Raw genomic sequence first — 23270 nt, 5'->3', positions numbered from 1 at the left:
GTAGTAGATTATTACCATAAAAATGAACCCATGGTTTGTGGTTCAATACCTGGTGATAAGGGTACGCACCTTACCATCACAGGTTGCTCTGCTTTTCACTACTCATCTTGGCAAAGGAGGAGTCAATGGCAGTAGTCCTTTCACACAGTATAAGGGAGCACTTTTCTTCGCTGTCACCCAAGCTAACCCTGCTCTATTGATAAAGGGGAAAATGTCAAGTTTCCAACTGGGGCTATTAGTGAATAGTGCATTGAGTCATCCTTTTCTGGCATTGGATAACTTCTCAAATGAAATCATTGTGACAGGAAAAACAAGTGTTTTGAGACTCATTTGTTTTAATAATAATAATAACTTTAAAAATGACTTTGGAGATCCTATTCCCAAGGGGCATCTTGTCCAACATATTACTCATTCCTGTAACAGCTGTTGAATCCTAATGCTGATGGTGCCAGCCACCGTGCCCTGAAATAAATGTCTCGCGTTTAGCTTGCAATTGAACGTTTGATTCTTTTTATCTTCTCTGCCTTTAAATTTAGGATCTGAAAAGCGTGGAATATCTCTTTCTGTGATCTGGATTGCATTTGCATTTGCATTTTTCTAATTTGTAGGTCAATTTTTTCATTTCATTTTTTTTAATGCCAATTTCTTGAAAGGATTTAAGAAACATGCCTGCAAGGTACTGGAAGAAAGTCTTCATCTCAAGTTTTCAATGAAAACATAAGCTTGGGGAACAGAGTGAAATTGTAGTTATAATTTTCTGGTTAATTCAGCTGAATACTTGAATCACTGTGTTGTTGTGTAGCCATTCCAGTGGATCAGAATTGGATCACTCACAAGGGAAATTTTACAATGGCACCTGTAGTTTCTACCTCAGTTTCCCCCATTGGCAATGCTGGTGGAGGAACGCTGTTGTAGAAAAAATATAAACTCATTTTTCATAGTTGGATAAAGCTTTATTGTCTGTTCAGTCCGGTGCCTTGCTGCAAGGATTGGTAATTGTACCCATTTTTCTGCTTGGTCTGATACTTTCTGTCTGGTTTGGCCAATGTTCATATTGCTCTTATTTGTTCTTGCACTGAATCTAGATTTCAACATATATTACCTTCTTCAGTGTGTCTGTATGTATTTGTGTGTGATAATGTACGTGTGTGTACTAGCAATACCTATGAATATGGGCTTATAATTGATGACAACTGTTTGTTCAGATAGGCAGGACTCAAAAGTTTGAATGCCGTTATACGTTGATCCCAGTTTGTTAAAATAATCTAGACTGTCATTCCCTAAATATTTAGACATATGGATCCTTCTCTGAGCACTTATGCCAAGAATTAGAGTTCAAGCATTCCTTTGTTGTAGCTACCTTACCCTGACTGGGAATTAATTGACTATCTTTAAATTGATTAATATTACTTCTTCAGACCAATCTAACCAAATTAAGTTGGAGTGCTGTTTGGAGAAACTATACCAATTGTTCACAAAATACTCCAAATCCAAAATAACCTTTAACTTTCCCAAAATCTACATGGTATTTCACAGCAGCTTGATTCTAAATTTGATTTATTTAAGAAATGCACATTGAATTTCCAGCGCACTGTTTCTGAATTGCTCTTTTGGTAAATAATTGAAAGTAGGCGTAGTAGGACAGATCTCAGAGGGAAATAAAGGCCAGTGTTTTGGAACCTAATGAAGTAATTATCTGAAGCATTATTTACAAGTATTTAGAAAATAATGAGGCTCTCTAATTATGTTGGTTCAGAACATCTTTCCTTCCAATGTATCAGAATATTGCTGAACAGTTTGTTTTATATTCACTTTCCTTTTAAAAAAAAAAAAATCACTGATGCCTATTTTGAAAAACCGTAAAGCGCAATTCTAGGCCCCGTTCCTGTACAGCATACTCCCTTAAGAAAGCCTTCGGCAAGAGTCCAACCAAGTCGAGGGGCCAACCTCTCAACTTCAGCTATCTTCACTATAACTTAAAACAAGTGAATTATAGATTAAATAAAACCAAGAGTGTTAAATACCACTGTGGTTTTATAGGAACGCTATATTAGCAGTGCATTTACGTTAACATTTTGTCAGCATTTCTCTTGATAATTTCTTTTCTGTAAAGCATGACTGTTGCCATTCATTTTCGTTCTGCTAACATTTGAGGGTCAGAAGAAAGTTCGGTTTCAGGCAAAAGTTTAATGAAATCTTCACCAGTTTTCTGAAACTGCTCAATGCGAACAAATGTCGAGCCCTAGTTAATGTGTTTTATTATCTAATGTCATTGATATTTTCAATAAACAATTGAAGTGCACATTGAAGTGTTATTAAGGTACACATTAGTTCTCAAGCATGCCTTAGGAAATTATTAAAGAGCATTATTTGATAGGCTTGACCCTGAAGGAGATTTTTTTTAAACAAATCCTGAGTTAGATCCTTTGCTGATGCACATGAGTGTAGCTCCCTTTACTTCAGTGGAGCTATACCAATTTACAGTTGCTGAGCTTATTTCCCTTGTGTTTGAGATTTTTCTTAGGCCCCTGACACATGTTCATTTAAAGGCACCATAGGATCAGATCCCTGATCCTAACAATTGCACCTTGCTACACATGCATGGCAGGAGGTATAATTTTGGGATCAGAAATCAAATCCCAATTGTGCCCTTTTTACATGATGCTGGGCTTACCCTGCACTGGCAAATTGAAAGCCAGGTGTCCTCAGGTCCACGGCCAGGACCAACAATCTGCTGACTGTCGATTTTGGGTAGAAACTGTACTGGGGTCCTGACAACCAGCTGATGGTTGGTCCGAGCCCTTGATCCCACCAAAAACAGTCTGAGTCCCTGGTGAAGTCTCCAGCTGGACTGAACAATCAGCTCCTTGTTGGCCCCAGCCTGTACCTGGTGCATATTCAATTTACTATGTAGAACATTTTAAAATTAATATTTAATTATATGTAGAGCATTTTACGGGTGGTTTGCCATTTTATGGTGCTTTAAATGGGTTGCACATGTAGCATGCTTACCATTTATTCCATAATAGTTAATCATAGCATAAGTGTAATGTATAGAGGGGGCCTGAGTAATTTCTAATTTCTTTTTTTTAAAAACTTACAAAAGTCATGTTGTTCACATCTGTACAGTTTTGGGAAACAGAGCTAGATCTTTTTTGTCTTGGTTGGGTTTCATTTCCTCTGGAAGGAGCCAAATTAAATCAGTGGATTCCTTGCCAGTTACTTAAGTGGGAGTTGGGTTTGGCAACTGCTCTCCTTACAGTGTGCGCCCTGGATGCTAAAATCCAGAGTAGTTCAAATGATTAGTGGACTGATGGAGCAGGAGCACTGCAGATTATGATACACACTTTAGAGATGTAGAAGACCGATAAAGCAACCTAAAGCGCTGGAAAATTCTGCACGGTTCTCCCAAAAAAGCACATTTTAAAACGCTACATTTAAGAAGTAACAAAGACTTAGTAAAAGTCGCTATTAATAATGGGCAAGTAAGTGAGCCCCTGGAAAGCAGGACATGTGCACATTGCCTGGTTCAGTTCTCGCACGAGCTAAAGGAGGCTAAAGCAAAGCCATTGAGGCTTTCCTCCACCCTGGTGATGGAAGCTGTCACCAGGCATGGAGATCTGAAATAGTCATAAAGTGTCCAGTGTAGCTACCACCAAAATTAATAGAAATATCCCTGTGCTGTGCTATATAACACAATTCCTACAACAGCAGTAACGGTAGCTGTTTCTTTCAAATTTGCTAGTTCGCAAAGAACGTTCTCTGTTTGCAAACCATTTCTGCTGAGCAAATGGTTCATCTTTTGCCCTTGCAAAGAGCATGATATAATGAATATTGACTGCAGATGGATGTTGGTCAGTGTATTTACATTCCATTATATGGCACAAGTGCTATGGACATTAGCAAGCTCGTATCTCAAGCATGAGCCTTTAATTTGTATCCCACAGACAACAGCTTTTCAATCCTGCATGGACAACTAAAAATGCATTAGATAGAAAGCTTCGCATGTTGCTTTTTAGTAGGAGCAGTCACACTTTGTGTTTTATTGGTCTCTTCAGCAGCTGCAGGAAGCTTAAATGGCGCTCTTCTATTTCTGTATCCACAGGCTGTAAAAATAACTTTGCTTACTACGTATTTTAATTGTGTTGGTTAAACAGGACGATCTAAATGGTGTATGCATGGTACAGGGGCCTGGTAACAGAACAGCTTGCTTGTTTTTTGAACTTACAGCTTGTTTTTTTCTTTGGAACTGAAGCACTCAATCTATTACATTGCATTTATGGAAACAGTTTTCCTGGGAGAAAAGCTGTGACCTTTCTGTAGATAAATCTCTTTTCTTCCCCCTTGCTTTTAAATCTACACTGAATCAGAAGATTACTTTTCTGCCATTAAAGCACATTGAGTGGTCAAAATTCACTTCGTGGAATATACAGCATGTGTGTGCATGTCTTCACTACTCAATTTTTGATAGATTTGAAATAATTTGTATTATGTAAAGTAGCTTCTTTGTAAAAGCAATGTGAAAGTGGAGTTGTCTGTTGGAGTTGCCTATGCTATTGCATTTTTTATTCTTGAGCCTGGATAAAAGTGGACTTGCCTATGGGGATTTCTCTTGAACCTGTTCTTGGCATTCTTGATTCAAACGGGCCATTGTGCCTGCAAAACGGAACAAATCCAAACGGTAGGTGAAGGCAACCCATCTACTTAGCCCAGTTTTAAATTGACATTTTATTTATCTATACACAATGAAAAGCATCCTGAAAAGACCTAGAGATGCCTTAGCTTTCAAATTTGGAGAGAAAAAAAACCAACCACAAAGTGTAGTTCAGGCATTTTCAGGACTGAATTCCTATGATAGCTCCAAGCATTTTGTGGAGTTATGTAGTTATTATGCTTTATTAATTTCTTGAGTTAATAATATGAAACCGAAAGAGACCTGGCTCCAAACTCTACTGAGATTTGAGATCTGACCCAAAGTTTGCAACCCATTTCTAACGTAAGTACTGCTTCAGACTTCCGGGTGTTGAGTGGAACTTTATAAATAATTGGAAAACAAACATTTTTCATTTTTTGGAGGAGGAGGAAAAATTTTATTTGGGGTTGAATGAAAAAATATGCTTGAACCAAAGCAAAAAATCTCCTGGAGGCAGGTCACACATTTGGCAGTTCCTGCGACACATGTAATCTTGAAACGGAAAACTGAAACGTTTTGTGGAGAACAGTGGAAAGCAAACGTGTTGTATCTCTGTGAATTTGTTCGTATTTTTCATCTAAAGCTATTTGCTGAATTCTGAAGCTGCCATATATGGTCGCTTATCAATGTTTCTTTTGTTTGCAGCATTATTTCAGGTGTCTCTTATTCTAGTATCAAATTGCTGTGTTTTACAGTCTCTTAACTCTTTCTGAAACTGCATGGCAGTCTTGATAGTCTTGGGAAAAGCCACCTTCCTTTGAATTGTCAATTCCCCTGTGTTGTGGATTAGGTTTAGAGGTTCCTATTATTCATGCTGCATAGTTTCCAGCTACATGGTAAAACCCTGACTTGCCTAATGTTTGCATTCCCAATTGTTCATCTCCAGACTAATGGAAAGAGGCCCTGATCAACAGCAACGTGGACAGGTATGCAAAAACCCTTTGTGCAAACACTGAAGGCAATGAAGTGTAAGATTTCTTGGGGGTTTAATATTCAATTTACTTCTACAAAATATAGGGGTCAAAGTCCTAAGCCCCCTGGTGAGGCGTTCAGCTACTGGTGAGATGAACAAGGGACCTTAAACCAAGCAGAAAAGCTATGGGTGGGGGGTGAATCCTGAGCTAGAATAGAGTGCTCTTTGACACCATCCCTTTCTAGCCCTCTTTCCAGTGCAGAGTATGCATGGGGACACAAATGTTGTGGGGGGGGGGGGTTTAAGGGGACGCAGAGTCACCTAATTCTCTTCTGTATGGAGGGAAACTTCCTTGCCAGTCAGTGAGGTCCACTCGTTTCCTAAGGGAGGCAGCAGGACGTTGTGGAGGGTAGATAACAGCATGACCGTAGAAAAATAATAAATATCAAAATGTTGCGCTTGCAATATGTATTCCTGAGGATGGCAACCATTGAAGGCTTGGAGCCTGACAAGATACTTGTATTGGTTGTTTGCATCTCTTCTTTCTTATGGAGGAATCTCACTGGAAACCTTGAAGGATGTTCTTTGGCTTCTCTCTGTAAAAACATCAAATGTTCCTAGTGCGACATCTCCTTTTGTTACAGGAGAAGACTATCAACCGCAATGTTGAGCGGGGCAGTTCTGCCCTTGATTCCCCCAAGATGTCTCAGTCTGGTCCAAAAGTGGAAAAATCCTCTAGCCAACAGCAGGAGGAAGATAAGCTGGTAAGTGATTGTCCAGTGGATGACAGAGCCCTCTTGAAAGGCTGCTTTATTGGTCTGAGGAGCCTTTAGGAGAGGAAAGAGCACGCTGCATGTAACCAGGAATCTTGGTCCTCTTGTACATCCTAAGGAAATAATAATCTCGCACCTCCCCGGCTCTGGCTATGTAAGAGGGGCATTCCAGCTGATACTGTAGGTGTTTATACAGCTTCAAAGTCTCCATTTGCAAGCATGTCTTAAATCTAGGAAGGCCTCTGACAACCACTTATTTTGGCTGCCCAGACAAATTTGACAGATAAGGGGAAGATATAGAGATATACCCAATACTGGCACCGAGAGAGCCCCCATGAATGGGATCAGGCTTGGGGGATGGTAGAGGAGATTTGGCACATAGGGATCTTTTGGCTGGACTTCATGATGTTCTTTGAGGTCTTTGCAAGCACTTGGAGCCTCCTGCCTGGGGCTGCTGGAGAAGCCTGACCTAGGGTTAATGTCAGAAAATGGGAAAGGTTTAGAGCTCTCTGCTTGCTTGCAATTAGTACTCCCTGGTTACTATTCCCCCTTCACTGTTTCTAGAGGCCCCTAGCTGATCTTTCCCAGCCACCACATCTTTCTGCCAAGGCTGTATGTTTTTCCACCGCTAGTCTGTTTTCTGTTGTCCTCACCATATAGCTTGACCTAGTTCCTGGCTAGCAGATGTTTTTGTCAATGCAATGTTCCTGTGTTCACATCATTATTAATTGCCGCAGCAATTCCCTGCACTAAAAATGTTCTCTGTGGTGCGATCCAAACATCCCCCTATTCCTTATTGGCTTTTATTTTTAAATGAGTGTAAAAAACCCCACACAACCGATCAGGAATCTGCTTAGAAATACAAGGGGTTTTTCCTTTGCTGACAGCTCTCATTTCCCTTGTGGGTGGCCAGGCCCAGAATTTTAAAATGGATCCCTAAAACCAGATTTCCAGCAGTGTATATCTAGGCATCAGAATTAATGGTCTTATTTTCAAAAGATCTGTCAAAGTTTGATCAGCATACTCCTGAAAAGCAGACCACTTTTCTGGGGGTGCAAATATGAGTTTGAGAGCTTAAAGTGTGGGCCATCTACATTTGAAAATGTTGGCTTTGGTCTGAAATCATGACCTTGCCTGAAATTTGAGATCTGCCAGCTCTGTGTGCCAGGACAAATCAGCAGAATATCTCTGCAGGGTCCCAAAGTTCGATGGCTGGACACACTTAACTTTGCTACTTGTGCAGATCATGTCAAGTTTCCTATTTGCACACATTCCTATAAAGTCTTTCTGACAGAGGGTTGGGGTTTTTTTTAGCAATATAAGACAAGTACGTCCTTCAGGTATCAGTTAGTCACAGCAGATCTTCAGACAGGTAATGGCTGCTTGTCTTTTACCTGGCTAAGCAGCAATGCTTAGAATTTCCCTTCAATTACCACTATGGTTTGTTTGGTTTCTTTTAATGCTCATTCTTGAGAATAATGGAAATGATGGAAAGGTCCAGTGTAATAAAGACTCGGTGGCTGATGAATTTTCCCTGGAGCCAAATTAGTACATTGCAGATCCACATCGAGAAGCGTTGTTTTTTTTATCTGACCTATTTGCTCTGTGCATTTTTCCCTGAGTCAGGTTGGTTGCTAAGCTATTGTGGAGCCTGTGCCACTTGGAGTGAGTCATGTAGTCTTGTGGACTAGGGAGCTTCTGTTTTTTCCATTCAATACCTCCGTATCCTTTCTAGCCAACGCAGACACAAGTGAGTGCTTCCTTAAACGTCTATAGTTGCTTCCACTAGGGGAAAAAAAAATCTGTAATTGCTATAATTGCATTTTGGAACAATTTATTTTTGTGATGAGAGAAGAAACAGTTAACCCTGCCATATTCTAAACTGCAAATTTATTGTATTTGCACATTGATTTGCTTGGTGTTATGAGACAGTTTATCTCAGGCATTAACCTTTACAAGGGAAATAAAACTGCATTGTTATAGAACTGTCAGAATTAATATGTATGTGTCATAAATGAATGTTATATCCTTGTTCTTAATAAAATTAGCCTTAGGATGGGTTATGCTCGAACTGGAGTTGTAGGAAATAAAGGAGTTATATCACCCTTTAGTGGTGGTCAAAGGGGCTGAATTGAAATAACTCAAGATATATAGACAATGCTTTTAATCTTGCAATCTCGTAAGAGTCAGGCCTTATGAATTTCAGGCTGATGCCCTATCCTACAGTCCACACTTTAGTTTACTCAATAGTTTAATGTGAAAAAAATCTTGTAGGTGATGTGATCGAGGCGGGGGACGCAGCTGGATATTTGCACATGCTGAATGTTTGTCAGGGAACCAGATTCTCCCTTTCCTAAATGTATCATTTCACCCATCATTATCCTTTGGACTATATGGCTGTTGCTCATATTTCCCCTCTTATCCCAATTTAAGGGAAGAGGAGGTTCTGACATTCCTAAAAGACAGGGACAAATGAGGACACAGCCAGGAAGCTGAGCAGTAAATATGAATGCTAATGCCCTGTCCTTGCATATAACTTGTCTTGCTTGCACTTTATATCCCTCCACTGCTTTGTCTTTGTGTTTGTTTAGGTTCGTAAGCCCTGGAGGGGATGTTATCTTTCTATGCGGGTGCACATTTGGGTTTTATAAATAGCATCAGTTACAAGTGACTGATTTGCATGGCGTTTGCCCAGTGCTCCCAAGCAATTGTGCTAAGCGCTGTACAGGCTATGTACAAACCATCAAAAAGCCCGAGGCTGAACTGATTCAGCCTTTGCAGGTTAGTCTAAACCACACTGATTAAATTGAAATAGAAGTGAGCAGACTTTTACCTTTGATCCAGAAAATGCAGCCACGGGCCCACAGTGGCTCAGGCCACAAGCCAGGGAGTGCTAGAGCTTGGCTCTTTGGCTTTGTGTCCACTTCCTCTTCCTGCTGCCCCTGAGGTCTCTGGGATTTGCAGTCCAAATTACAGAAGCAGGACTCTGCAGGATTGCCCATCACTTCCTCTTCCTTCTTCCAGGTGCCTCTGGGATTTGTAGTCCACAGTCGCAACCAACAGTAAGTTTGAGTGGGGGAAGGAGTGTTTTAACCCCCTTCTTGACCCCAGACCACATCCTGGGCTTGCATAGGGGGGTCCAGTGAGCCAGCCAATGAACGAACCCTCACTGCTCCAGCTAGGGACCAAAGGGATGGGGCCAGCCCTGCTCTCTGGAGCAGACAGCTCAGCCCAGCCCAGGGCTGCAAAATGCTGGGATGCTGGAGGACTGTGATTTAACTTAAACCAGGAAGGGGTCTGGGGCAGAAGTTGCATAAGGTGGTTTGACACAAATCAGTTAAGTCTGATACTACGTTCAACCAGGTTTCTTTTGAACCAGTTTCAGTGCCTAATATTTGGCATTTTAGGTTTAAATCCCAACCTGAATAACAGGTGGAAAGGACTTCAGCAAGCTCACCCTAATTTCAAACACAATGTGCTTTTACAAATTACAGTGCAATCCAGTATGACTCAGAATTCGCATGATCCATCCTCAGTTGCATCAGTGGGCATTTTCAGGATTTGGGATACTGCAAAGTTTTGTATTTGTGTGCATGTCATCCTGCCAGTGGTTTCTGTAACTTGCCACATCTTTTTCAAGTGTTTCCCCTTAGTAAGCATAGCATGAAAAAGCAAAGCAATTAAGTGTGTTGGGATGGCAAGTATAAATGTGCAATTTAGGAACAGGTCACAGTGTGTTTACAGATGGCGCTGTTGAATTTTTTTGAACATTAACATACTGCATTGGATAGCAGCAAGAGCCTGCTCCCTGAACGTGTGCCATGTCATCCCAGTTAGAGCATGTGCCAAAGGGTGGTATCCCCTTGCTGTTCTGATGAGTTGGTCCTTAGTCATTCACCCACATGCTCCTGTTTAACCCAGGGGTGGGCAATTATTTTGGCTGGAGTGCTGCTTACTGAGTTTTGGCAAGCCATCGAGAGCCGCATGACAGGCAGCCAGGGGCAAATAAATATTAATTTTCAAAAAAATTTAGGGGCCTGGCAGGCTGCATCTGGCCCGCGGGCTGCATTTTGCCCACCCCTGATTTAACCCTATGTCCTACTTATCCTTGATATAGACTCTTCATACCAACACTGCATTCTCCCACTATCCTGAGGGAGATGCAGCACCATGTAAGTAGAAGGAGGGTGTCTAAAGGGCAGTATTATTTATTATTTAGAGTATTGCCAAGGAACCCCGGCCCTATAGCAGTTCCCCCATGTGCTTTACAAGCACAGAACAAATAGATGCCACAAAGAGCTTATGTCCTCATCCCTAGACTGAATGTCACATCCAATATCTTCCACTAGCCGTTCAATGTCACTCCCCAAAACTTGTGGTTTCCTGTGCAATGACAGGTTGTGTTCATGCTGACTCAGTCTTAGGGTGTTCTTAACTGTATACTGTTGTACTCTAATGCTGGATCTGTAAATTCTGTTCTATAGCCCAAAAAAGACAACAGGAAAGCAAAAGAAAGCTCTGCAAAGCCTCTGAACCACAAACCTGAGGCCAGGACTAAAGAGAAAAGTGCCTCCTCATTTCTCAAGAAGAGCAAGGTAAAATTTACAATAAAGTTATGGACCCTGTACTTTCACAGTGGGGTTTTTTTTTAAACACGCCCTTCATGGATTGTAGTAAAAATACTTCTCTTTGCATGTCTAGTCCTGTAAAATGTCTCTGAAAGTAGCTAGTGCCCTGTGCTTCACAGAAAGCTTCCTGGAACCCTGCAGTAGGCAGCTGTGTTCATGGAGAAACTTTCTTCCTGACCCCTTTTCATTAGAGACTGGCTTGAGCTCTGACAGGGGTTTCCTAGCACTTCCAAAGCCCTTGGTTGTTATTCCTTTTAATATTCCTTTTAATCCTTACTCATTCTAACACCACATATTTTGTCTAGTTCTCTTCTCACCATTGGCGTGCCTACACTTTGCACTACTTTTTTGATTTATACCCTATTCCTGAAATGTCCTGTTTCTTTTGCGTTGTGTTGCACTGACTGAGTGGTGTTTCCAGGATGCAGAGGATTTGGATTTATTCTTTTAATAAATAGGACATTTCATAGCATTCCTGTTTTTAACAATGGAGAAACTTGCATTTTGATGCTTAAAATATTGGCTATTTTTCTGTAAATTCCCCATAAGAAAGGTGTTTGGCAGTGTTTGATAAAAATCAGTGTGACCTAGTGATGAGAGATGTACACATTTCAACTTGCCTAAGCTTCACTTAGGAGGTATTAAAAGGCCTTTTATACGGTGAATTGTTTCAAATGTGATTCATTAGTTGCTTCTAAAGGCGGCGTGATAGAAAGCACCTGGTCATCAGTAGTGTAACTGGGAGTGGGCGAGCAGCTGGGCATGAACCCTGGGCACTGATTTAGAGTGGGTGCCAGAGTGCAGGTGCCACCCTATTGCAGCTGCTGTTTTTCACCACAGACCCCACCTTTTTGTCCATTACTGCTGGTGACAGAAATCAGCTGTGCTTGGGAGAGGGAGTGGGGTTCAGGTGCAGTAGAGCTCAGGGGGAGGAGGGGGTAGCTACTGGGGCAGCTGGGGCATGTCCCAGTAGCCCTAGTCCCTTCATCAGCCTTATGCCGACCTGTGCTGCAAGGTGAGGTGTCAGCACAGTTGGCAGCCAGGGGGTTAACTCAGCAGATGAGAACCACCGTCATACCACGATATTGCAGCCACTAATTTTCTCGCTGCTGAATTCATCGTTGCCCATTGCCGCCTCAATCCATGGGAAAGGATTGAGCTTTCCTATTTCCTGTAAAAGCACAGTTCTTCTGAAATAACATGGCATGGCGGTAAAGGGGCAGCTTCCCCTGATACCCCCGCCTCTTAGCACAGAGGATTTCATTATTCAGGCCTGTCAATCCCACTTTATACACTAAAAATCTTCTATAAAAAAAATCTATTTGGGTATTTGGCAACACTTAACTTTTTTTAACTCTAACATTTACTCAGTTTTAAAAGCTTAATAGGACCTCATGTATTAAATATTTATGTACAGATTTAGCAGATCTAATTCATCACAGTTTGATTAAATTTTCCTAACACTGTTCATTCATGACAAAACCAGCTGCTTCAGAGAATGGAAACAGCACGACTGAATTACTCATTTGAGTTCAATGTCCGGTTCCATTTGTAAGATCTATTAATATTCCAAAATCAAGCAGTGGGATCCTCAGCAGTCTTACTGGATGCCTTCTGGCTCCAGACACTATAGTCCTTTAACCAGGTATAATCCGGCAGACTCAGTTTCTGGAACTCTTTCTTACCAGCACGTATTCAGTCTGCCTGTTGTTGACCTATGCTGTATTTTAGTCCACTTTATAATTAGAGGAGATGGAGAACTTTGATTTCGGGAAGCTACCCATGTATCCCCCAATGTTTACTTTGCTGAACCAGGCTTTGGCAACCTTTCAGCAATGGGGGTGCTGAATGAACAGCTTGGTTCAAAGGTGGGCCAGTGCTTGTGACCCAGCTGCCGCTGCTGCCACCATTGCTTCCCCCACCTCCAAATGCCACTGCTCTCCTGGCTTGGTGAGCCATATAAAATCCCTTTGTGGGCTGCATCCAAGCCACAGGCCGTAGATTGCTGACCACTGTGCTAGATTATCCCGTCACTCGGATCATAAGTGTCTGCATAACCTGACTTTAGAATTTATCATTTGGCTACAATAGCAGGTGCTGTGGGTTACCATAAAATACTCAGATTTGTTGATAAGACTCATTTTCTTAAAACTATATTTATAATTTTATCTAATGCTTCTTATTTAGCAGGGTTTTTCATTAGTTAGTTTACAGAATTTAGTTTATCATACATGGTGTCCTTTCAGCTCTGAGAGCAGAACTGTCAAAGGTAGCTCCAAATTGGAAATGGATTTGAGCCTCCAAATTCAGGTCTGAATTTCAAATGCCCCCAATTTCAGGCTGATGCCCTATCCTATAGTCCACACTTTAGTTTACTCAATAGTTTGACGTTAAAAAAAATCTTGTAGGTGATGTGATCGAGGCGGGGGACGCAGCTGGATATTTGCACATGTTGAACGTTTGTCAGGGAACCAGATTCTTCCGTTCCTAAATGGGTCATTTCACCTATCATTATCCTTTGGGCTGTTGCTCACATTTCCTCTTTTATCCCAATTTAAGGGAAGAGGAGGTTCTGATGTTCCTAAAAGACAGGGACAAATGAGGACACAGTCAGGAAGCTGAGCAGTAAATATGAATGCTAATGCCCTGTCCTTGCATATATCTTGTCTTGCTTGCACATTATATCCCTCTACTGCTTTGTCTTTGCATTTGTTTAGGGTTGTAAGCCTGAGATTTTGACTTGACTCTGAGATTTTGATAAAGTTGGGGATAACATTAAAAACTCTGGTTTGCATCCAGATGTTGACCAGTCGTGCCCTGAGGTGGTTCAGATTGGGTTGTATTTATCAAGAATGCATCTTTGAGGTTCAGATAAAGTTACAAAACAGTGCTAAGCTCCTATGACCAGGGACATGGGTATTCCTGTCACCATGTCATAAAAATGTCAGATACCGCATTTTAGTTTTGACTTCATTATTAAAATCTCGTCATGTGCTAGTAGTTGCATTAAAGCTGCCATTGGAATAACTGTTCTGTTACTGAGTTATTGTAATGTGGGTAGTGATTTTTTTTTTTCATATTCACACCTGAATGATAACCTTGATGAGTTGTTTTTGCTTTAATGACCAGAACATTGTGGGGTAATCACAGAAATGGTTGGATGTGCCTAGGTAGTTCCTCATATGTCCAGAATCTCTTAAAAGCCAGCAAACTTCAACCTTTAGAAATGCCTTTAGAGGCACTGGCTGGGTACAAAATGAAAACAGCAACAAGGGAACTAATGGTGGGTGAGAGTAGTTTCCTAACATTAAAAGCAATAAGTTTGCACACCCATAAACTGGATAGTCAGCTTCAGGTTGAATTCTCCCCTGCCTGCCCTGACCCGAGTGTTCAATGTGCATCGCGTTTCAGTTCTGAGCAACTCTTGAACTTAGAAGGTGAAAGATTTAAGTGTGCACTATTCAGATGGGTCTGATGGGTTTTTCTGGACACTTGGATGTTGCCTTCCTTGACCCCACGTTTCACCTTCCCGTGAAACACAGTTGCTGCATGTATGGAACTGAACTGAGCACTAGAGGACAGTGTGCCACTGATGTTTTCAGTGAAAGTCTTTATGCAGAACAAAGTGTTTTGTTCATGCTGGTAATAAACAAGGCCCCATTCTGGTAGAGGAGGTAGGTTCTCCTGTTATAATATATACAGGGGTAGAACAGCAGGTTTTGGGAACACGCTTTACTTGAGGTGTACAGCGCTGAGTGTGCGTTCAGAATACTAGGCGGCTCCTAAGTTCATAACCTCTTCCAGCTTGGAAGTATAAATACGTGGGAGGAATCGGTTAATCTTCCATATTAGGGATAAAAGCTTAACATTATGCATTTTATCACCCGGTAGTTCAAAGGTTAAAGCGCAGATATTTTTTACTTACTGTTGTTCATATATTCATCAGGTTTTCTTACCATTCCCACTACTGTAATATCTGACTAGTTCCATTTACTACATGCTATTGTGAATTAGTATTTTCTCTACAGAGCTTCAGTATGTTTTTATTTTCACTGGGAAGAGCATTTGAGGAAGGCATTTTAGAAAACTTGGTATTATCGTCATGCTGAGTTTCAGGACTACTGCTTTCTTTATGAAGGATCACTATGGATGTATTCCTATGCTACCGGGTTGGTTAATACGGAAGGTATACATGCTCCAGACTATAAGAAATTGCTTTTTCTGAGAATTAATCACAAAACAGATCCAACATAGATTTTTCCCCCAGTTCAGAACAAAGCCAAAATTCAATTATGTTTTGCCAAAGAAACAAAAACAAATTCAAAAACAAAAAAGATCCATATTGTTTTAGGTCAGTTTGTAAAATATTTTAATGTGATAGATGTCAAAATGGGGTGCTTCAATATTTTGAAAATCTTTCTCCATTTTATGCCTACATATTCCTATTTTGATTTTTGCAAAACATAGTGATCTGAATAACACTGTATTTTCAGCCAAAAAAAAAAGCTGTTTAGGAGAAAATGTTATGACAAGCTCCAAGCTTGGTACTCGACTCTTTCTGGACATCTGGAAAGCTCTGGTTACAGGGACTTGACTCTCAGCTGCAGTGAGGCATCTTTAATATTGCTTTGCTAGAACAATATAAAAGGGTATCACAACCAGAGATTGTCAGCCTTACGTCTGAACATGCTAGATGACCAAGAATATTCTTCCATCAAATAAGCCTCCTACTACAGGCTAAATTTCAATACTGTCCAAGTTTAGGGGTATTTCACTCCACAAGTAAACCCACTGAGACAAGGCAAGGAGTTAGGTGACAGGAAAGTCTGGTCCATATAAGTACCGCTGGCTATCCTTTACTATAGTCTATCAGCACTAACCTCCGAGCAGGTCTTCATTTGCATCAGTCCTGTTCCTCAGTCAGCAAAGTTTAGTTGTGTAACAGCCAATTCTCACGGCAGAATGTGTGACGTGGCAAAACGTGCCAGCGTTCATTCAAAATGATGGCACTTTAGAAGTACTCTACCCTGAGGTGGATGCTCAAAGCAGGAGGAAAAGGGATGATTAAAGTGCTGACAGAGGTGGGTATAGCAGAGCTGTATGTGAAGGAAGGGAAGCAGTGAACCAAGAGCAGCCCTGTGGTGCCATCATGTGGCATTCAATGATATTTGCAATAATCACAGTGATCAGGGCTAGTCAGATACCATTCATTGGATTAGTAAAAAATTCTACAAATGGAAGAAGTTCTGTTTTCTTAAATTCTTTGGAGCTACCAATTATTTGTACGCTCTTGGGTCCTGGGTATGACCATAAACTGCATCCGACTGGAGGGCCTGGTGGCAATGTGCTGGGATTACTCATGGTGGGGTAGCTCCTATAAAATCCCATGATGTTGCAGCCTTCAGAGTAAGGCATGTATGGGGCATCTCAAAACCCTAACCCCCACTGTCTTGTGGGTATTCCTTGTTTGGATAAAAGCTAGGGAAACGCATCCTCGCTAGGGTGTTAGGCGGTCTGCTCCCTGGCAGTAGCTGTAACCATCAAGGCACTGAACCTCTGGTCTCAGTCTGGCCTTTGGATTCTGTCTCAGTGGTGTAAAGTTGGGATGGTAGGTCTTGGGCAGCCTCCACTCCATAGTTTTGCCAAGGCATACGTGTTAAAGGTCTTGCTGACTAGACCTCTGACACGTACACCATGATCCAGAGGATCCACAGTAGCCTCCTGTACTCTGTTGGTCATGTGGCATTGTCTTTTGCTCCCTGATTTGATTAATGAAACTTAAAAAAAAAAAAAAAAAAGGTAATTAATAATTCGCTTCTGTTTTGGAGTATTCCCAGGCATTGTGACTAGTGAATGCTAGTTGTTTCATTATTTATTGGTAGCAAATTAGCATAACCCCCAAGAAGTGGAGGCCACCTCACTGGGAAAGTTTAATCACTTTTGAAAACCTCATGGTTGGAACAAGTCAAATGATGGGGGAATGAGAGAGTATTTGTGAGTAAAGAAAAAAGTAAAAATTTAATGTACTCAAGTGGGAAGATATAAATTATGGCCAGTGTACTGCTGTTAGAAAGCTAACCCTACCTGTGTAACACTCAGAACTGGACTGGAGAGATGTGGAGGAAGATTCTAATATGAAACTTTTAAAACGTATAGACCACTTAAGCTAGAATGTCTTTTCTAGAGCTGAACAAAGTTTGGCATTTCTGTCTAAGAGGAAATCATAACTTTATGAAAAGTTTTGTTAAAACACCTTTTGGAATTAAAATTTTTGAAACCCCTCCAGTTTTCCCTTTCGTTGCCTGTTAGGGGTATGTGAAGTGAGCCCTATTGGATTCAGATTCAGCTCAAATCAATCCGTTGACTCAGATCACTATCCCTGATTCGATTCTGTCGAATCTGAATCTGAAGATTTGATGCTAATTCAGAGAATCAGCGATTTGGACATAGACACAGCTCTAAATGTTTTTTCTACATACCTCAAGGTTGTGAATGCTGCAATACTGGGGTGGCTGGAGCATCCCACAGGAGTGTATGTGTGTGTGTGTGTGGGGGGGCCTTCATGTGCTAGGTGGTGAACCTGGAAGTGGACTGGACCTCTTCTGGGGAGCACGTGGGGGCCTGCCGCGGCCCCTGGGCTCAGCGATCAGCCATGGGGGGACCCCAGTTGTCCCTCCCCCCAGATCCAGGAGGCACTAGTTGCTGAGCTGAGCAAGTGTGGGGGGGGGCCCTGTGCAGTCCCTGGCGGACCCAGAAGTGGACCGGAAGTACTTCTGGTCCACTTCTGGGTCTGCTGCTCAGCATGCTCGGGACACCCCCCCAAACACACACTCCTGTGGGACGCTCCATGCACCCCAGCACTGCAGCAGTCACAAGCCGCCTGCTACCTAGAGGTATGTAGAAAAAACTTTTAAAGCTGTGTCTACGTCCGAATCACTGAATCTCTCTGAATCCATTCAGACGGTTCCGATTCGATTCAGAAAGATTAAAGGGTCCTCTGATTTGATTCGGATTTGGAGATTTTGCCACCGAATTGAGCCGAATCTCTGCCAAATCAAATCGGGGACCGAAGCTTCGCACAGCCCTATCTTGTCAGCAGTGTGGAGTTTGGTGATGAATTGCCATGCACTCCCTGGGATCTCGTTGAACACTGGGGCCTCACTTTGCTTTTACTGGGTTTGCAGACACCACTTGACTAGTCACTCTAGGAAAAAGTGTTGAATTCACTCCATGTGAATTCACTATGTTTGGTGTTGCTATTTCAGTGACTCCAGACTTGCCCTTGAGGTGCAAAGTATGCCCTAACAGCGCTGTAGTATTCTTGGCACAGGCCAGTTGATTTTCTGGTGAAAATTCTGGTTTGCCAGCATCTCAGGTGAAAGAACTAAATTCAGCTGTCTATACCTAATCAACAGTGCCATTAATTTTCATGATAGCTCTGAGTGAGTGAGGATTTCAGGATGTCAATTGATTTCTAATACAGATTTTTTTAAAGGATTTGCATAATTGAATGTCACAGGTTTAGGCTGATACTCTGGAATGAGCTAGTTTAAATGTAATAAACATGTAGAAAGATTATAGGCATTAAAAAAATGCAAATGACTACTATTAGTTTGGTTTAAAATAGACACGAAACCTCCACATCCCAGAAATAAATTTTATCCAACTGTTGTTTTTTTTAAAATAAATATCACACAGCTGCAACATGAAGTTTAAAACAAGAGACTAATCTAAATTAGGGCAAATGCAGATCTTTTGAGCATGGGTGCGCAGCCTTATTTAGACCTTATGTTAACAAGAAATAGATTTTACAAAAAACTGCCTGTTTCTAGTTGAAATAATATTTGGTGTTTAATTTTGCCTTTTATAGAGATAATTGCACGGTGAGAATTCCTAAAAGGACATTATAAACTTGCCAAGAAAAACACTCTGAAGTTAGGAGATGTCAGTATTAAGGTTGCCTGATCAATGTTAGTTTCGCCACCTTGTATGGATTCATCATAATACAGTATTTAATTGAATGATTGCATTTTCTATGAGACCACAGTCTCATTGTGTACAGGGAGTCTTAGCGAGCAGCTATTCAATTGTAATGCTTTCTCACTTCGGTTTAATGTGTGGCCCCCTTACCTTACTTTCTACACACAAATCAGACCCCATTGTAAAGACAGTATTTATTTTCTCACGGGGAATCTATTAAATCTATCCTTTTTTCCTTCTCCCTCTGGTTTCCCTTCTTTTCTCTCATCACCCACATTTCCTGTCCTTAGGCTTCTCATCCAGTCTCACATTTTCTACATCTGTGCAGTGGTCTTGAGTAACTTGCTTTGAGTGCTCAGTCTCTACTCCTAAGGTGATGATGTTTCGGTGTAGTTTCCAGATGTAAACTCATGTCAATGTAAAGTTTTCTGTCTCTTTTGTATGGCATCAGCTATCGACTTCCAAATCTCTGAGCCGCTGTCTGGTATTATCGCTCAGTGTGCGGGTTCCACCTACCCTGGCTGGGCGTTTGTAAAGATTGTAGCTTTCGATTAAGTGCTGCTTCTTGGACACCGCATTCACACAGTACATGAACAGTCACAGAAAACATTGATTTTTTTTCTAATTTCAATTTTTTTTTTTATGAATGTTCATATGTGAAAATGAGCTTTTTGTGAATATTTGCACTGGCAAAACTAAATTTGCATTTCTTTTTCCTAAAATACTTTTGAATGTGTTTTAGTATCTGAGCATATATTGACATCTTTTTTTCCCAATATTCCCTCTATAGGTATAAACATGTAAAATTATATGTTGAGTATGGCTCTGAAATTAATGGACAAGCCCTAGTTGATCTCCATGCTCTTTGCATCAGGGCCTCATAGTACCCACCTGCAACAGTTAAGGTTGCGAAACAATTTCTATTTGCACCTGCTGTTGTCCATGTTTAGTCTTTTGTTAAAGTAAAATTCACCTTCCAAGCTAAAATTTTCCATTGGTGTTTTTTGGTCATAGTTCTTTTTAATTAAAGGTTTTTGTGCAAACTTTATTGAGTAGTTTTCTGAAGTATGAGGGAGTGAAATAAATTGTGTTAGATTTTCCAACTTTAAAGAAATTGAAACTCCACTCTCCTCCCTCCCCCAGAAATAGCTCCAGCAAACCTGACTGGAACCTGGCAATGACGTCATAAGCAATGTGTCTGTCTTTCTACCAGGACAAAAGCCCTTTGGCTCCTGCATCATCCACCACCACCACCACCACCACCGCTGGAAGAACTACCACCAAAAGATTTCCCCTAAAGCAGAAAATACGCGCAGTCAACATAAAGGCCCTGCAGCTGCCAAATATTAACAACCCGTCTCAAGGCATAAAAGACCTGGAAATCCGACTGCTGCAAGTCGAGTGCGAGGAGCTCAAAACCCGGCTGGGCTGCCTAAGGGTAAATATAAATTCATTTCTACTACTAAAGCCCAATTATGCTGGTGAACTATTAAACTGGAAAGGCTCCTCTTCACAGAGGCTAGGTGTGCTCTGGGAGAAAAAAGAGGATGAAGAAGTAGGATTATAAAGCCAGATAAATCTAAATTATTTCTTGGGCTATGACAAAAGGTACAGACCCCATTTTTTAGTGTTAGGCAGGGAGTTAGTTCTTTGCTGAGAGGTTTTTGTGACAGTAGTGCTGAGAGGCCCCACATGAAATGAAAAGCCCTTTATGCTAGGAGCTGTACAGATACATAGTGAGAGATGGACTCTGCCCCCAAAGAACCTTACTATCTATGTAGACATGACCAAGGGTCAGAGTCGCAGGGCAGGTCAGTGGTAGAGGCACACTGTAGAAACCATGTGTCCTTACTTCCGGGCCCGGGCCCTATTCATGAGACCATTGGCAGGAGACCAGCACTTTAGGCAGGCAGAAGGAAGCTGTTTTCTTTTCTATTTACGTAAAACCCTTTTCTGCTTTTTACTGACTGTGTACCTTGCACCTTGAGCATAAAGCTGTGGGGGAAGCAAAGCATGCTGCTTGAAAACTAGTTTGGGGAGTAGGGTGCCTGGACAAATTCGCCTACTCCCTGTTTCACAGGGAAGTGGGATGCTCTGTTCTGTTATTCTGCATGATGTAGCACCATATGTGTGCTTGGCAGTTCACAGTCGATTAAGGTCTTCGCTTGAGGAGGTTACAATCCAGTATAAATAGATAACACATTGATTGAGGATGCCAACAAATGATAGAACAGGAAGGGCTCTTAGAGTAGTGATGTTAAATTTTGCAGAAGCAGTAATGGAGGAGGCCTGAGAAGTGGTTGGAAGGTGGGATGGTGTATCCAGAAAAATAAAGCCTGGATACTCAAAAGTCAAACATTCAAAATATTCCCTTACATGATGGAATTTTCTTGTTCAAAACGATCTAACTTTGGTCCCTCCCTTTCTCAAAAGCACCTTTATGCCATTGCCCTCAAGGTAAGGATTATACTAGTATAGCAGAGAACATAGATATTCTGTCCTATCACTCATTCTCTTATATATACACAAATGCAGCCATAAATGCTGGGTCACATCTGCTTAATTCAAAATCAGCTGTGAATTCCAATTTGCATATGAACAACTGGGGGCAAAGGTACTGCCACTTTTCGAGAGTGGGACATTTCTTTATTATGTCTGCAATTTCTTTTTATGTTGACCCCGTCTTCACACCTAGAAGCCAAGTGCCCTCATTTGTTCAAGATGGCAACATAAACCAAATCAAAGTGTTTCGAAACTCTGGGGAAGTACAGATACAGCTTTGTAATTAAACAGGTGATAATTTTTAATACAGACTATAATACTGTGATTAACTAAAGCAAAGGCCACAAAAGAGACAGAAGCCCCTTGACAATAGCTATTTTGCAAGCTTGGTCAAGGGCTACCTAAATTGAATTCACAACCCTTCTTGGTTGGCTTTTAGGTTCAAGCTTTCATTATAGTGATGTACTTGTCCTTTTGGCTTGTTTGGTGTTTCTGTAGTTTTTAATTGGTGTTCTCTTAACAAACGGTTGCAAAACACTTCTCCAAATAATGCTCGATGAACAAACTATTTGCCCTGCATTTCACAATCTGTTGTAAAATCAGTGATGTCGATACACAGTTTGGGGCGGGAAGTTTCCCATTTGGAACCAGAAAAAAACCAAAAACAAATCATACATGAAAAATCAAACATCTACTATAACATATTTTAATTTTATTTAAAAAATATGTTTTTGTACTGATTTACATGTGTTTGCATAGTGTATATAGAGGTTATTGCTTAATAGCCCAAAATAAAGTCTTACTCTTGTACAGTAGCTCCTCACTTAATGTTGTCCCGGTTATCGTTGTTTCATTATTACGTCGCTGATGTATTGCAGAACATACTCATTTAAAGTCGCGCGGTGTTCGGTTATAACATTGTTTGGCCGCCACCTGCTAGTAGGTAACTACTTTGTGACGTGAGCCAAATGGCACTCCCACTTCGGCGTGGCAGCCATTGTTGTTTATGTTGTGTCGTACAAGTATTCCCTGAAGATTTCTAACTTGGTGTGATTGTATAAGTGATTTAAAACTTATACCTGTATTAAATGGCTTGTTTAAAATTATTTAAAATGTGTACTGTATATGTATATAATGTCTTTTGTCTGGAGGAAAAAAATAATCCCTAGAACCTAATCCCCCCTATTTACATCAATTCTTATGCGGAAATTGGATTTGCTTAACATTGTTTCACTTAGTTGTATTTTTCAAGAATGTAACTATGACTTTTAGCAAGGAGTAGCTGTATATTGTGTGTGGGATTTATGGGTGAGTTTGTGAAGGGGTGTGGGTGTTTGTGGGAGGATGGGTGTGGGTGTTTGTGGGGTTTGTGAAGGGGTGTGGGTGTTTGTGGGGGGATGGGTGTGGGAGTATGTGTGGGTCTACCCCATGGCACACAGTCCCTGTCACTGGTGGCAGCAGCAGCAGGCAGTGGGTCCTCGGGGCACTCCTGGCTTGCAGCAGGCAGACCCTCCTTGGTGGCACAATCTGGCTCAGTCCCAGGAGCTGCACGTGGTGGCATGGAGTCGACTTGCTGGTGCACGCCTGCAAACCAGAGGGGCTCCCAGCACTACAGACGGGAACCATGTGCCATCAGGCTGGGCCATCTCTGTGCCTCCATGTGGGACTTCCAGTACTCTAGTAGGGAGCCGCACACGGAGGCATGGAGCTCACCTGGCCTGACGGCACACAGAAGGGAGCCACAGGGAGTTGTGTGCCATCAGGCCAGGTGGGCTCCTTAC

The 23270-nt window shown here is 41.4% G+C and overlaps 1 protein-coding gene across 1 annotated transcript; it reads left to right on the top strand.

The window, feature by feature from the left end:
- The first annotated feature begins 5101 nt into the window (after positions 1-5101).
- On the top strand, positions 5102-20554 carry LOC109312995. The gene is made up of 3 exons (XM_019539390.1): positions 5102-6370; positions 10864-10974; positions 20201-20554. Exons 1-3 carry the CDS (start codon positions 6218-6220, stop codon positions 20552-20554), a joined length of 618 nt encoding a protein of 205 aa, XP_019394935.1. The 5' UTR covers positions 5102-6217.
- Positions 20555-23270: the final 2716 nt, after the last annotated feature.

This window comes from Crocodylus porosus, unplaced genomic scaffold (assembly GCF_001723895.1).
Source record: "Crocodylus porosus isolate Cpor-Errol unplaced genomic scaffold, CroPor_comp1, whole genome shotgun sequence".
In the NCBI taxonomy this organism is placed as follows: Eukaryota; Metazoa; Chordata; order Crocodylia; family Crocodylidae; genus Crocodylus; species Crocodylus porosus.
The sequence above is the reverse complement of the archived record's forward strand: the minus strand, read 5'-3'. Positions and strand labels throughout refer to the sequence as shown.